This window comes from Falco rusticolus, chromosome 8, assembly GCF_015220075.1.
Source record: "Falco rusticolus isolate bFalRus1 chromosome 8, bFalRus1.pri, whole genome shotgun sequence".
Taxonomy (NCBI): Eukaryota; Metazoa; Chordata; class Aves; order Falconiformes; family Falconidae; genus Falco; species Falco rusticolus.
In genome coordinates, this window is record NC_051194.1 from 41,294,777 (window position 1) to 41,307,028 (window position 12,252).

At 34.6% G+C, this 12,252-nt stretch overlaps 1 protein-coding gene across 3 annotated transcripts in view; it reads right to left on the reverse strand.

Annotated features, from left to right (window-relative positions):
- LOC119152976 (prolyl endopeptidase FAP-like) overlaps nucleotides 1-12,252 on the reverse strand; it is a 45,186-nt gene that overhangs the window by 23,449 nt on the left and 9,485 nt on the right. For all 3 annotated transcript variants that reach the window (XM_037398815.1, XM_037398813.1, XM_037398812.1), the window contains 9 exons: nucleotides 9,132-9,227; nucleotides 7,179-7,273; nucleotides 6,957-7,031; nucleotides 6,720-6,772; nucleotides 5,541-5,613; nucleotides 3,827-3,947; nucleotides 3,126-3,280; nucleotides 1,923-2,026; nucleotides 1,460-1,595 (listed from right to left, as the gene is read on the reverse strand). In XM_037398815.1, the coding sequence (XP_037254712.1) occupies nucleotides 1,460-1,595; nucleotides 1,923-2,026; nucleotides 3,126-3,280; nucleotides 3,827-3,947; nucleotides 5,541-5,613; nucleotides 6,720-6,772; nucleotides 6,957-7,031; nucleotides 7,179-7,273; nucleotides 9,132-9,227 (908 nt within the window). The remainder of the gene's footprint in view (nucleotides 1-1,459; nucleotides 1,596-1,922; nucleotides 2,027-3,125; nucleotides 3,281-3,826; nucleotides 3,948-5,540; nucleotides 5,614-6,719; nucleotides 6,773-6,956; nucleotides 7,032-7,178; nucleotides 7,274-9,131; nucleotides 9,228-12,252) is intronic.

Sequence of the window (12,252 nt, forward strand, 5' to 3'; positions counted from 1 at the left end):
TAGAATGCTTGATTATTTTTTTCAGTACATTAAAATATTTAGTTATTAAAATGTAGGCTACTTAGAGGGGAGATAGAAAAATGTTAATGTACTTTAAAAGTGGAACAATTACTTAGGAAACACATCAAATGCTGCAGTAAATATGTATTCTTTCCTAATGAATTAAGATATTTCTCTGTGGAAAATTACCTAAATGATAGTATTTTTTAAAGAACATGACCTTAACTTCCTTTTAAATTTGCAACAATTGTCATATCATAGAGTAATAAACATTTTCAGCTTGGAAAGGTTGTGTCAATAAACTTTGAATTTATAATTTATGAATTATACAAAACACTTTTATAAGTATTGTTGCCTTTTATTTCCCACTAGTTGAATTTCTTAGCCTAATGCTAGTTTTTATAGGTGTTCTATACCATAAACTCTAAAAACAAGACATGCAAACAGCATCAATATTAAAAGACAACAAATGAGACTTCTGTGCTAGAGTTACTGAAATTCAGGGTAATCCTTTCCTTCAGGATCTATATGAATTTATCAGTGTTCAGTCTTCAGGCTTTACAGGGTCTTTTAAAGAAATGTTTTTTTCAAAAAGGCTTCTGTACATAAGATTTATAAGTATCTACATATAGGTATAGATACCTCAGCTATCTAAGCTATCCTGCTCAACAGAGCATGATTTTCCCTCTAAACTGTCTTAATGATAGAATGACATGTCTAAACAAAACATAGTGCTACTGTTGCAACTAGCCTGAAGTTCTCTTTTCAGATCTGAAAAAGGGATAGTTTTTCTGAAAACTTGTTTGCTTTCTCCAACTACATGATTTCATAAGACAGAAGAATTTCTCCCCCTTGAAAACCTGCCTTGCTTTTAATCTGTATGTTCTTTTAACTAATTTATCATTAATCGTAAAGGACATGATTTAGTCAGATTTAGTATGAAATTTCAATATAGTATAATATTTTGTTTAAAAATATAAAGATCCTATACGGTTCTACTTTTGCAGATAAGGAAGCAAGAATGAACTAAAAAACACTACTGAAAGCTGCTCAATAGCATTCTTCTTACTTTTGTTGCTTTGTTTGCTTTGATTGTTATTTAGGTGTCACTAAAAATATTTTGGTGATTTTATTTCTTGTTGATGCAGTTAATTTTTTTCATCCCTCTCCCAGCAATTAGAATATTGAAGAAGATATTATATCACTAGTAGCTAAAAGATTAATGTGATCAAACATTGGAAAATACAATTATGGCAGGTACAGAATTATTTCTGAAATTACTTCCAAATTATTTATTATAAATTATTATTTCCAAATTACTTTCAGGGCAAGATTAAATATACTTCTGCAAGGAAGTCAGAGCAACCTGTGCATGGCCAGTATTAGCAAATTTTCATTTAGCAAATATTAGCAAATGTTCATTTCAGCAATGTTAAATTTGTATTTCCACCTTTATTACCTCTGGACAGTCCCAAGTATTTGAGTCTCCTTTGAAGTCACAAATAGCTAAGACTGAAAAATTCTGGATTCTCTTTAGCCATTGCACACAGATTCGACTATCTGTTACCCAAGTAAGCCAAGTAAAATAATGATCACTAAAAAATAAAAGGAAAAAAAGAAAAATGGTGGTTATTAAAGAACACGAATATAGAAGCATTGCTACAGATTATGTCCCCCATATTGCTGCGTGGAAGACAATTGCAAAGTTTCTACTGTCTTAGGAATTTTTTTTTGTCCTTTGTAACAATGTATCATACGGACAGACAGAATCAAGTTACAACATTTCTAATTAGCTTCTGATCCCTTTAAGAGATGAATATATCACTCCGCTATTAGAAACAGAAAACAACTCCAAGGTTCAAGCATTTAAAACAGACAGATCCTTTTTTTAAAAAAAGAGGAGACATTTGAGGGCACATTACCTGGATGCTATGACTGCAGGAACTGGCACCTCCTTGGGACCAGATGCTTCAGCGTTAGTAGTGTCTACAATAAACACCTTAATCGTAGGATTTTTAGCCCCAGCCTTCAAAGAAAATGTTTTAGGTTATTCAAATCAGGCTCTGAACAATTCAGATCAAGGAAAATTACAATGCTTTTTGCAGGAAAGGAGATAGGTTACAAAATATGTATTCAGTTGAATATAATAGGGCAAATGTGGTCTTGTAACACCTCAGAGACACACTACAGCAAGAGTATGTTACTTAACTTTGCAACACTTTGTATATAAAGACGACCACCTTTTAAACAGTCAAATGTAGTGCCTTTCTATACAGAAAACATACTTGAGTGGGAAGCAGTGTTCTATTTGCAATGTGGAACTTTGCAGCACACACTACACTTTGGCACAAAATTCCAGAAGTATATGCACACGATTGCACGTGTTCTTTGACATCCCAGCAGTGAAATAAAATGGTTTAGCTTAAACTGATTTCCTGCTTGCTTATTCATTGCATACATTATTATTTTTTTAATTCTCCTCTATGTGTGGTCTAAGCCACCCGGCTTTACTTTAGAACTGTAACCCAGATGACAGGTAAGTAACTTCTTAAGGCACATTAACATGATCACTTGCCATCATATGAACATGACAAGAGTCAGGAGAGCTCTCTAATACATGCTGAAGAAATGCAAACCCAAACCTTCTTGCCTTAGATCTGGCACTTGAAAGAAGTTAAAATCCAAAGCCCCTTGAGAACAAAAAGCCCTATGAAGTGTGCAAATAACCTGAAGCTGTCATAGCCTTTATTTTGCCAAATAAAAAATGTCTCATAATTCATTTACTGTAATGAAAAATAACAACTGCATAGTTAACATAACACAATAAGTAAACTGAACTGAAAAAAGGAAGGCTTGATCTTGCAAGCATGCACTTTTGCACATGCTTTTTATGCTTTTTACTCACATGAGTAATTTCATTTATTTCACTGATACTATTAAATATCTACAATCTTGAACATACCTATACCTTTTTCAGAACTTGGCCTAAGTTTGTTTTCTTTCATTAATTTAGACCACAATGGATTTAACCACTGTAATACAATAATTTTTAAGCAGAGTTAATTTTATCATTGTCATAACTCATTTATCAGCAGAAAGTAAGTCCAAAGAATGACAAAACATACCTTTGGGTATGGGATAATTATTTTTCTAGGATACTGGTCCTCACCAAAATATGAATATTCAATAACTGGTATGTCAGAATCATTAAATTGTACGTATGCTAAATATTTTCCACTTGGAGACCACCACAGTGCATACTTGGTTGCCAGCATTTCCTCTGAGAAAAAGAAAATAATCATTCATAACAGTGTATCATTGTAATCTAATATTATGTCTTCTAATCTATTTTAGCATTCTATTCTTAGCAACATAGTCATGTATAGAGAGTTATATTAAATAAGCAACACCAAACACATTGGAATACATCTCAATTCTGAAAGGCCTTAAAAACTCTCAAAACAGGCACACAGATCCCATTTAACTCACTTGCGTTTCTCCTGTGTGCATGCATTTTTTTAATTCTTTTTCAATCACTGATGTGCCAGATTTTCACCAAAATTAAAACTTCCATTAAAGCTTAATTCCCAACCACTGCGCCCAATCTGCAAAATTCTGATATAGTTTCAGTAACAAAGACCCGGAATTTAGATTACACACTATGAATACAAAATGCAGTCATTGTATAACAGATAAAATATGGAAATGAAGTATTCCTTAGGGATCTATAAATAATGTATCATCACAGATATTTTAGAATGGATTGGGAGAACCAGGTAAACAAAGCAATTAACATGTTAGTTGTTGCCCTTCAAAATTTACTTACCTTCATAGACCCAATCAGGAATCCCATTAAATATTGTATTCTGTTTCCCATCACTAGTTATTTTAATTGGTGCCTCTCTTGGACTTTGTTTCAAATAGATATTATTCTGATACACATATACCTAAAGACGAGAAAGTACTTCTTACGAGTATAGGCACCAATTACAAGGGTTACAGTAAGATCTGCAGTCAATGCTCCTACATTATAGCAGCAAGAAGACATAATAAATACAAAATAGGAAATAAATGCTTTGCTAAAAGTCCTTGCAAATTCTGCAAGAGTAGGTACCTCAGTAAATAAATTATACATTACAAACCAAATTCTATGTTCAACTATGTCACAACAAATCCTGAACAACTCCTTTGATTTTAACAAACTTCAGAGGATTCTGTGGCTAGCTTAGGTGTGGAAAATCATAAAAAAAATGTCTTTGAAACTTATTCAAATTGCTGCATTTTTTACGAGACCCTCAGACAAAATGTTTCATGACTTTTCCTTCTGGTTCCACCAAAAGTAGAAGATAAAAACAAGTATGTAACAACTAAAAAGAAAATAATTGGACTTTTTCTAAACCTGTCAAAAGGCCTAGGTGATGTGAGATGGGACAAAAAAAGGTTTTACTTTGTCTGGGCTGGTTTGTTCCTTTCTAGTAAATTAGTTACCAAAAGAGACTTCTTGCAAGAAATACTTGCAGGCCTTGGGTATCTCTAAATGTCAATCAAATGAATGGACATATGGTTAAGAAGCCAGCACTAGAAACATAGCTTTCTTAGAAAATCAGGCCTTTTGAAGCTATAAGCATTTGTTAGCAACATCAGTGTAACATTTTAACTACTTTATGCTTTGAAAAAAACCCAAAGCAACTCCTAAAACTCTCAGATACAATACAAGGACTATTGTATTAAAGCATCACAGGCTATTAGTACTAGCAAGACAGGAGACTATATTCATTTTGTTCTATGTTCAGAATTCTTGATAAAGAAATAACAATATTTAACTTAATTAAGAGAACTAATATTCTCTTAGAACACAGAAAAAATCTAATAAATTGTCCATTCGTGTTTAGCCCACTCCCTGAGTGTTTTCAGAAATGAGTATGGTGTTTAAATTTTTTTTCTTGCACAGATATTTTGTCAATACCGGATAAGTAGTTAAAAAACCACTATTATTGGGCTGATGCTTTGGAACTGTTAATAAAAGAAGTTTCTGAACTTGTTACTATTTGCAATATGTCTATTATAATTACTGAGAAATACATACATGGCTATGAAGTAGCTATTAAAAAGATGAAAATAACATTTTTTATAATAAGAATATGGCAGCCATTTCCTAGAGTAAAAATTCTAGAAAAGATTTTAAATACTGCATCTCTAAATCTCCATAGTAAATTCATGTGTTATACAGTGCCAAAGGAAAACACTTTGGTTTTCAGATCTTGAAACTACTATATACAATGATGTTGGTAATTCTTGAAAAAAGACTGGTTAGTGAACTGCAACACATAATGTAGCTGAGAACATGGATTCTTCTACTGAGACACAGACAAGTTAAATTTTAACAAGTTAGAACTGTTTTGTCATTCTTGCTCACAACCAAGGTTAATACACACAGGCCTGTCAAAAATACAGCCTAACAAAATAATAACCAAAGGCACATAAATGTCTTCTAGCCACACAAAGCAAAATCATTCTAGTGCTTGGTTATCTTTACTGACCAATTTGTGTCCAACGGGTGACCAGGATATATACTGAATTTTATGTGGAAGCTGATTTTCTGTTACAAAACCACTAAAAAAAGGAAAGAAGTTGAGATGGCTTTTTGTGCACAGTGCAAATGCATCATTATATTGTACATTCATATAAAATTCATGAATGGCTAGATTTTCTAACAGCTTATTGTTTCTTGAGCAATGCAAAATTAAGGCAGGCAGTGAGACATGCAGTAATGTGATGTTTTCCATCAGTGCTGGTAAAGGCTTGCAACTCAACCCTATGAAAACATATCCAACAGCCTATGAAGGCAGCTGTATCTCTTCCTAAATACTGCACAAGCATCTATAGTTATTTGCTCTATCTGCAGTCTCAGCAAGTTATTGGGAAATGTGAACTCAGGATACAGCACACTGAGGCAAGCATAACAGCAGCAGTTACAACATTTATTAAGGATCATGACCCACATGCAGTACCTCTCTACTCACATTAGCTTGCAGCAATCTTTGCCTGTCACCTTGAGCCAACAATTTCCCAAGAGTAGAGCAGCTCAGTGCAGCCCCTGTGCTCAGAACTAAAAAGCATTTGGTCACGCAGCTGCTTATGGCATAAAAAGGTGACTGGGGAGGAAGATTGCCGCATTCAAACTTGGGTAGAAAGAGGATTGGTTTGGGGAAGATCTTGGGAAGGAGACCAAATGCCATGGGAGAAGCTGTAAACTTTTCAGGAACCCAGGATGGATAGTTACAAGTTCACTGGAGTGCTAAAAGACATGTGAGAGTTTTAGGGAAGCTAAATATTAGATCAACAATAAAAAGGATGAATTAGTAAACGGAAGGGCATGGAGACATCATGTGTGAGACTGAAGTGGACTGAAGCAGCCAAGATAGGGTGGGAGAAAATTATGCAAAGAAGAAAAAAACCCGATGAGAATCCTGGGCAGTAAAAGTTTGAGGGCATGAAATATTAATTAGTCCAGATACCTGGAAGAGTAGATGAAAGGACTGTATGATATTCTTAGAGGCCACCTTTTTCAAGCTAACAAGTAACCTGACAGATTCAGGCAGGCAAGAGCAAAGCCAAGTGGTAGTCACACTACTGTGGAGTTTTTCAGTTGAAATGCTTGCAAGCACATCACTAAAGAGTATTCGCCATATCTCTCTGTAAGAAATACCAGGCCTTACCCATATATGAGATCATAAATGTGGTATGATGCTGTATAAGAGTATCTCCACAGCTGCAAAAATTAAGCAAGAAAATAATATTATTCACTTGAAAAAAGACAATCTAATTAAAAAAAATCAGCTGTCTTTTCACAACCTACCCCTTTCTCAAGTACCAAGAAATATTTATCTATGGCAATCGCAATGAACAACATACTCAAGAAAACCAAACATTTCATTAAATGATATATTAATTACCTTTGAATAATTGCTTTCCAGAGCTATGAAATATTTGTCTGATGACAACACATAATTTGAAGCATTAACTTGTTTCTGAAAGATTAAGAAATAGATTAGATTCTAGTAAAAAACCTTTAAATAACGATTTGATGAGTAAGGTTTTAATCCACTCATTTTTAAACTGGCACTTGAAACACAACTGTATTTTGCTGCCTTTTTATTACTTGAAATGGTACGTACCATTGTGCTGTTAGTCATGATGGTAGTTGGGTAGTTCATTTCAACATTGTAAAGAATAATATCATCTTCTGCAGACTGATGAAGATATTCGTTATCTTTATAAACAAGATAAAAGGGCTGTTACCTTGCACAAGAAGATACTATAGAACAGATCTGTTCTATCAAAGTATTCACACCCCTGTCAATGAGTAGATTTTGAGCAAATATCTTTTGGCATCTACATATTTTTTTCTAATGATGTGAAGGCACAGCATTACCCACAAACTGTCTTCAGGGTTCTTGAGTACATTTTCAAGATTACACACTGCACACAGATCAACTAGTTAATCTTATAATTAAATGCCAGATTTTATTCTGTCATGTCTGATCAAGAATACCAGGTACAAACCTGTTAGAAGGTCAGTATCACAATGTTTTAAACAAAACATTTAAGAACTTTGCTTATAATTCCACCAGAACTTCCTCATTTGTACAGATTCTGCAGATAACAGCAGTACCATGTAACTGACACTACATAAATGATACTGCTCTTACTCACACAGGTCCTAGAAAGTGAGGGTGAGTGGCCTTCAATGAGAATGGAATTTAACCCTACCTGTGCTCAAGACCTGAGCCTTAGTTCGGTAGACAATGAGATCAGAATTTTAGTTTCACATCATTATTTTCACTGCTATGAACAGAGAAGGAATTACATACTTGGTGTAGCTTGAGAGAGAGTGAGACATTAACAGTTTAAAAGCAGCCTGAAACAGTGTATAAGGTGTTCATTTTTAGGAAATTAGATCACCCTTGGATCTTTTGAGCACGTTTCTCTGATTTGTGTAACAGCATTTGTGGTGATCTTAGGCACCCTTAGGAAGAGAGGCTCAGTTTTAACTCCTTGCTTCAGTAGAAAAGTAGACATATGGGATGCTGTAGGCATGACTATCTATGGAATCTATGGCATGGCTTTTGCGTGAGCTTTGTGACTGTCAAGAGAAAAGACAAGTCTAAGTGAGAAGGATATAAAGAGGGAAGGGAATATTAGGTTTAGGTGATATGCTGCCTACATACTTCAGACATTCAGACAGAATTCTAACAAATGGTGACCTAATTTTTAAATCATACAAGTGATGTCAACATACTTCAAATTGTTAGTTGTAAAACTTTAACTCCTGTTAGCAATGTCCTGGAAAGCTTCAGTTCAGTTCTAAAATTGTGAGTTAAAACTAACTATAAAACTAACTTGGTATAGTTTTATAACTTGCTTGAGGCAGTGCATAGATGGGAGTGGTAGTAGTGTGTGAACTAGAATGCACCCTGATCTAGCACAAGCCTTTTGATGCTGCTGCCATTCAATGATAGCAAGACTAGTGTTTCAGCCACATACAGACACATATATCACCAGCAATTAACCTCACATCTTTAACTTCTACCTTAAGGAACTTGCTTAGAAACTCAACCTTATTTTTTATGCAATGCATTGAAACTCAGGAATTTCAGCTCTTAAATGAGATAAGAACAGCTGGACTCATTGTGGAGCTACGTACTACTGAAAAAAAAGAATGAGGTCTGTAACGCAGGCTACCTCAATTATTACAAATGGTAAATGAAAAAGTGCTGTGACAAACACAAAAAAGGAGACTGTTTAAGAAATGACTGACACATTGACATATTTCTTTCACTTGCTGCAATGAATATGATAGTAAAAGAAATAAAACACTGAGGACCTCCGTAAAATTATAGCTTATATTGACTCAAACATGCCTGCTGAAACATCAAATACCTGGCATTTCTAGAATGACTGATAGAATAGTAAATTTTAACTGTAAGTTTCGAGTAGCAGATTGTTTAATTTCATAGTTAGCATTCATTCACAGTAAAGCTGGAAAGAAATTGCATTTCTGAGTCTGAACCAGTCTGGAAATAGATATTAGAAAGGCTTATGTACATTTGAGAAAAGGTTTTACCTACCTGACACCCAATATGGAAAAAATGTTTTATATTGGAAATTTCCATTCAAATAATCCTCCAGTGTAAGAGCTCGGAGACCATCATCTGTGTTGACAGCTAAGAGGAAGATAGGCAGTTTCTGTTAATGCAATGCTGTGAAAAGTGTGTGTGTGTGTGGGATGGGGGGCACAGGAAAGAAGTAATTACTAGTCCAGTATTTCCTTTTTTCAATATTTAGCACCAGGGAACAGTGAAGATAGCATAATCCTGGAGGTATGCAGAGAGTAGGCACAGCAGGAAGGAAGGTTCTTTGTCACAGTTCTGATAAGGTCCTTTAGCCTCTGAAGGACTCACCTTTAGGAATACAAAATGAGAAACCAGACAAACTAATTTATTTCACCCAGTCATTTATTCACTCAGACATATTTACTTGTAGACCCTGTAAGTCCAAGAAAAGCCTTTTCCACAAAAAAGACAAATCTTTTGTGACAAATTTTTCCAAAGCATGGGTGCCATGAACTTGTGTGGTATGTAGAGACAACTATTTTCATAGGGACCTGCACATATTCAGCAGAGTCAAACAACAGGATGTGCATACAATTCCCTACTGCAAAATTTCATAAATGCCTCATCAACTAGTGTTAGAAGATGGATATAAGGTTTGCAAATTAATCACCACCCACATATATTTCTTAGTAGCCACATGAAAAAAATAGATGAAGGTAGGCAGGTAAAAATACTGCTGAAAAGTAATGAATGAGTGAACCCAAACTTCAAGTTTTTATTTAATGCTGCAAAAGAAAATTGGCAATGACTCTGGAGAGAAGACAGGTACTCTAATATTTGATTTCTAAGCAGATCAGAGAGCTGCATAAAAATAATGCACAAAGTTGTAGCTGCTTTTTTGGCTCTTATCAAATGTTTCTTCTCAAAGCTAAACGACTTAAGATAGGGCAGATTTTAAAAACAAAATTTAAGGACAACCAATTGGTTGAGAAGAGGGTAATGTTGAAAATGCAGGCTTGCTAAGTGCATGGAAATGAAAAATTCCATTACAAAAATGTAAAAAAAGGCAAAAAAGGAAAACTGTGCAGTTCACAAGAGAAAGAGTACTCAAAACAGTTAATCCTCAAAAAGACACAGGAACATTTCTGATAAAGGCCAGTTTTTAAAGTTCAGTACCATAATAATGGCAGGTTTTAAGTCTAGGCATTCTGGATTCTATACTTTTCTGCTTTAAAATCAAGGGAACTTTTGCCATTGTCTTCAGAGGTAGTGAGGATGTCACACTACAGCCTAGTAGAGCTCTGCCACTTCCCCTGTTTGTTCCTTCAGAGCTCTCAGATGACAGCCAGATAATCAAGATGACTCGTTGCCCTCAGGTTTCATATCATGCTCCATCACTTCCTCATTACAGCTGCCCTCTCTGTTAAGATCACACTGACTTCCTGGGAAATGTTTCTTCATATTCTCTTCTATGGTACTTTGTAATGAAAATATGTTTTTTCTGCTAAGTGACTATTACTTACTGTAGAATACACATGTCAGGTTGACTGTTGACACTAGCCTTGCCTGCACTAATGCAGAAGAGAGCTGTCATGAGAAATAAAACTGAATGCCAATCCATAGGCAAAAACCTACCCGTATAAACTCAAACTCTGAGCTAGCAATATGTCCAGAAATTATCCCAAGAAGTTCAATAAGAGGTTAATTCCTCTTGCTAATATCATAACTGTATATTAGAGATCTTTGGTAAGTTAATGATAAACACAGAAGATGGCAAACTTTTAAAAAAATGCATGGAAAATAATTCCAAAGAAGAATCCATTTCTATTTAGATTGACTGCTGATTACTTACCACTAGCTTTCAGTTTAAATTTTTTAAGTGAATATGCCTATTAGCAAAAGAAATGCACTGTTAAGATCTGTTTCCATGGGTGTGTGTATAGAAAGTTTAAATTTGCAGTCCTGTTTGATACCTTAATCTGGTAAAATTTCCTGGTTCTTCACTCCACTTTTTTTTTACTAAAGGATTTTTTACTAAAAAGACAAGCAATATCACGAATGTCTCATCTCTGGTCTAATTTTCACAGCTCTAACTCGAACCTTTACTCTGTTAGTTATTTCACCCTTACATACTTAATATTATGTGATAATTTATTATGACTGCTAATGATTTTCAAAATATGTCCACTCCTATCTGAATTTCTACCAGTGCACTGCAAAAAATATGAACACAACTATTTCTTACTTGACTACTTAAAATTTTGAATGCTTGTTTCTAGGCAACAGAAGATATCTTTAAACACTTTAATTAAAAGCAGCATCTTTAATAGTTCCTATAATTGTTGCTGGTTCTTTCTTCTGTAACTAAAGGCTGGTTCAATAATGGTATTCAAAATCTCTGCTCACAGAACAGACTGTAACATGAAAAGCACTTTACATGTCTGCAGCACTATACAGACATTGATTTGGACCGCTGCTGGTAGGCTTGGTAAATTCTTTCATTGTGTTTTGTTTCTCTACGAAATAACAAAGATTAAAAAAGATGCCCAGGGACAAAACAGGAAGCAAATACCAGAGCCAGCCACAGAAATGAAAGCTTACCAAATTTCAGCTTTGCTCTTTTTCCTTCACCACCCCAATGTCTCAGTTTTAATTCTTTGTGGTCTATTTGCATTCATTTACAGGGTGCAGTTCTGTATTTCTTTGTGCGCTAAATTGGCTAATTTGCTTCACAGTGTAACTTGCTTTATATATTTCATGATCACAATTACTCACTCATGCGTTTGAGTGTATTCAGTGTACATGTATAATTGTGGTGATAAAATCCTGTAAGCACCTATTAACTGTCACTGGCTTTATGCAGACACCTTCTTCTTTACTGTTCTGTTCACTGTTGTGAGAAAGCTTAACAAACCACAGAAAACAGAACTTTCAATTATGTTAAACTCAGATTAACTTTATACACACCATTCCATCACTGTGAAATTATCAGGATTATTCTCTTTCAAAGCCTGGATGTATGTAGATGAACACAACCCTTGCTTTAAATTTCAAAGTCTTGTTGGCTTATTCAACAACATGGTCTAATGTGCATGCATGTAAATTGTGTCTACTCCTGCCAAATTAAAGCAAGCAT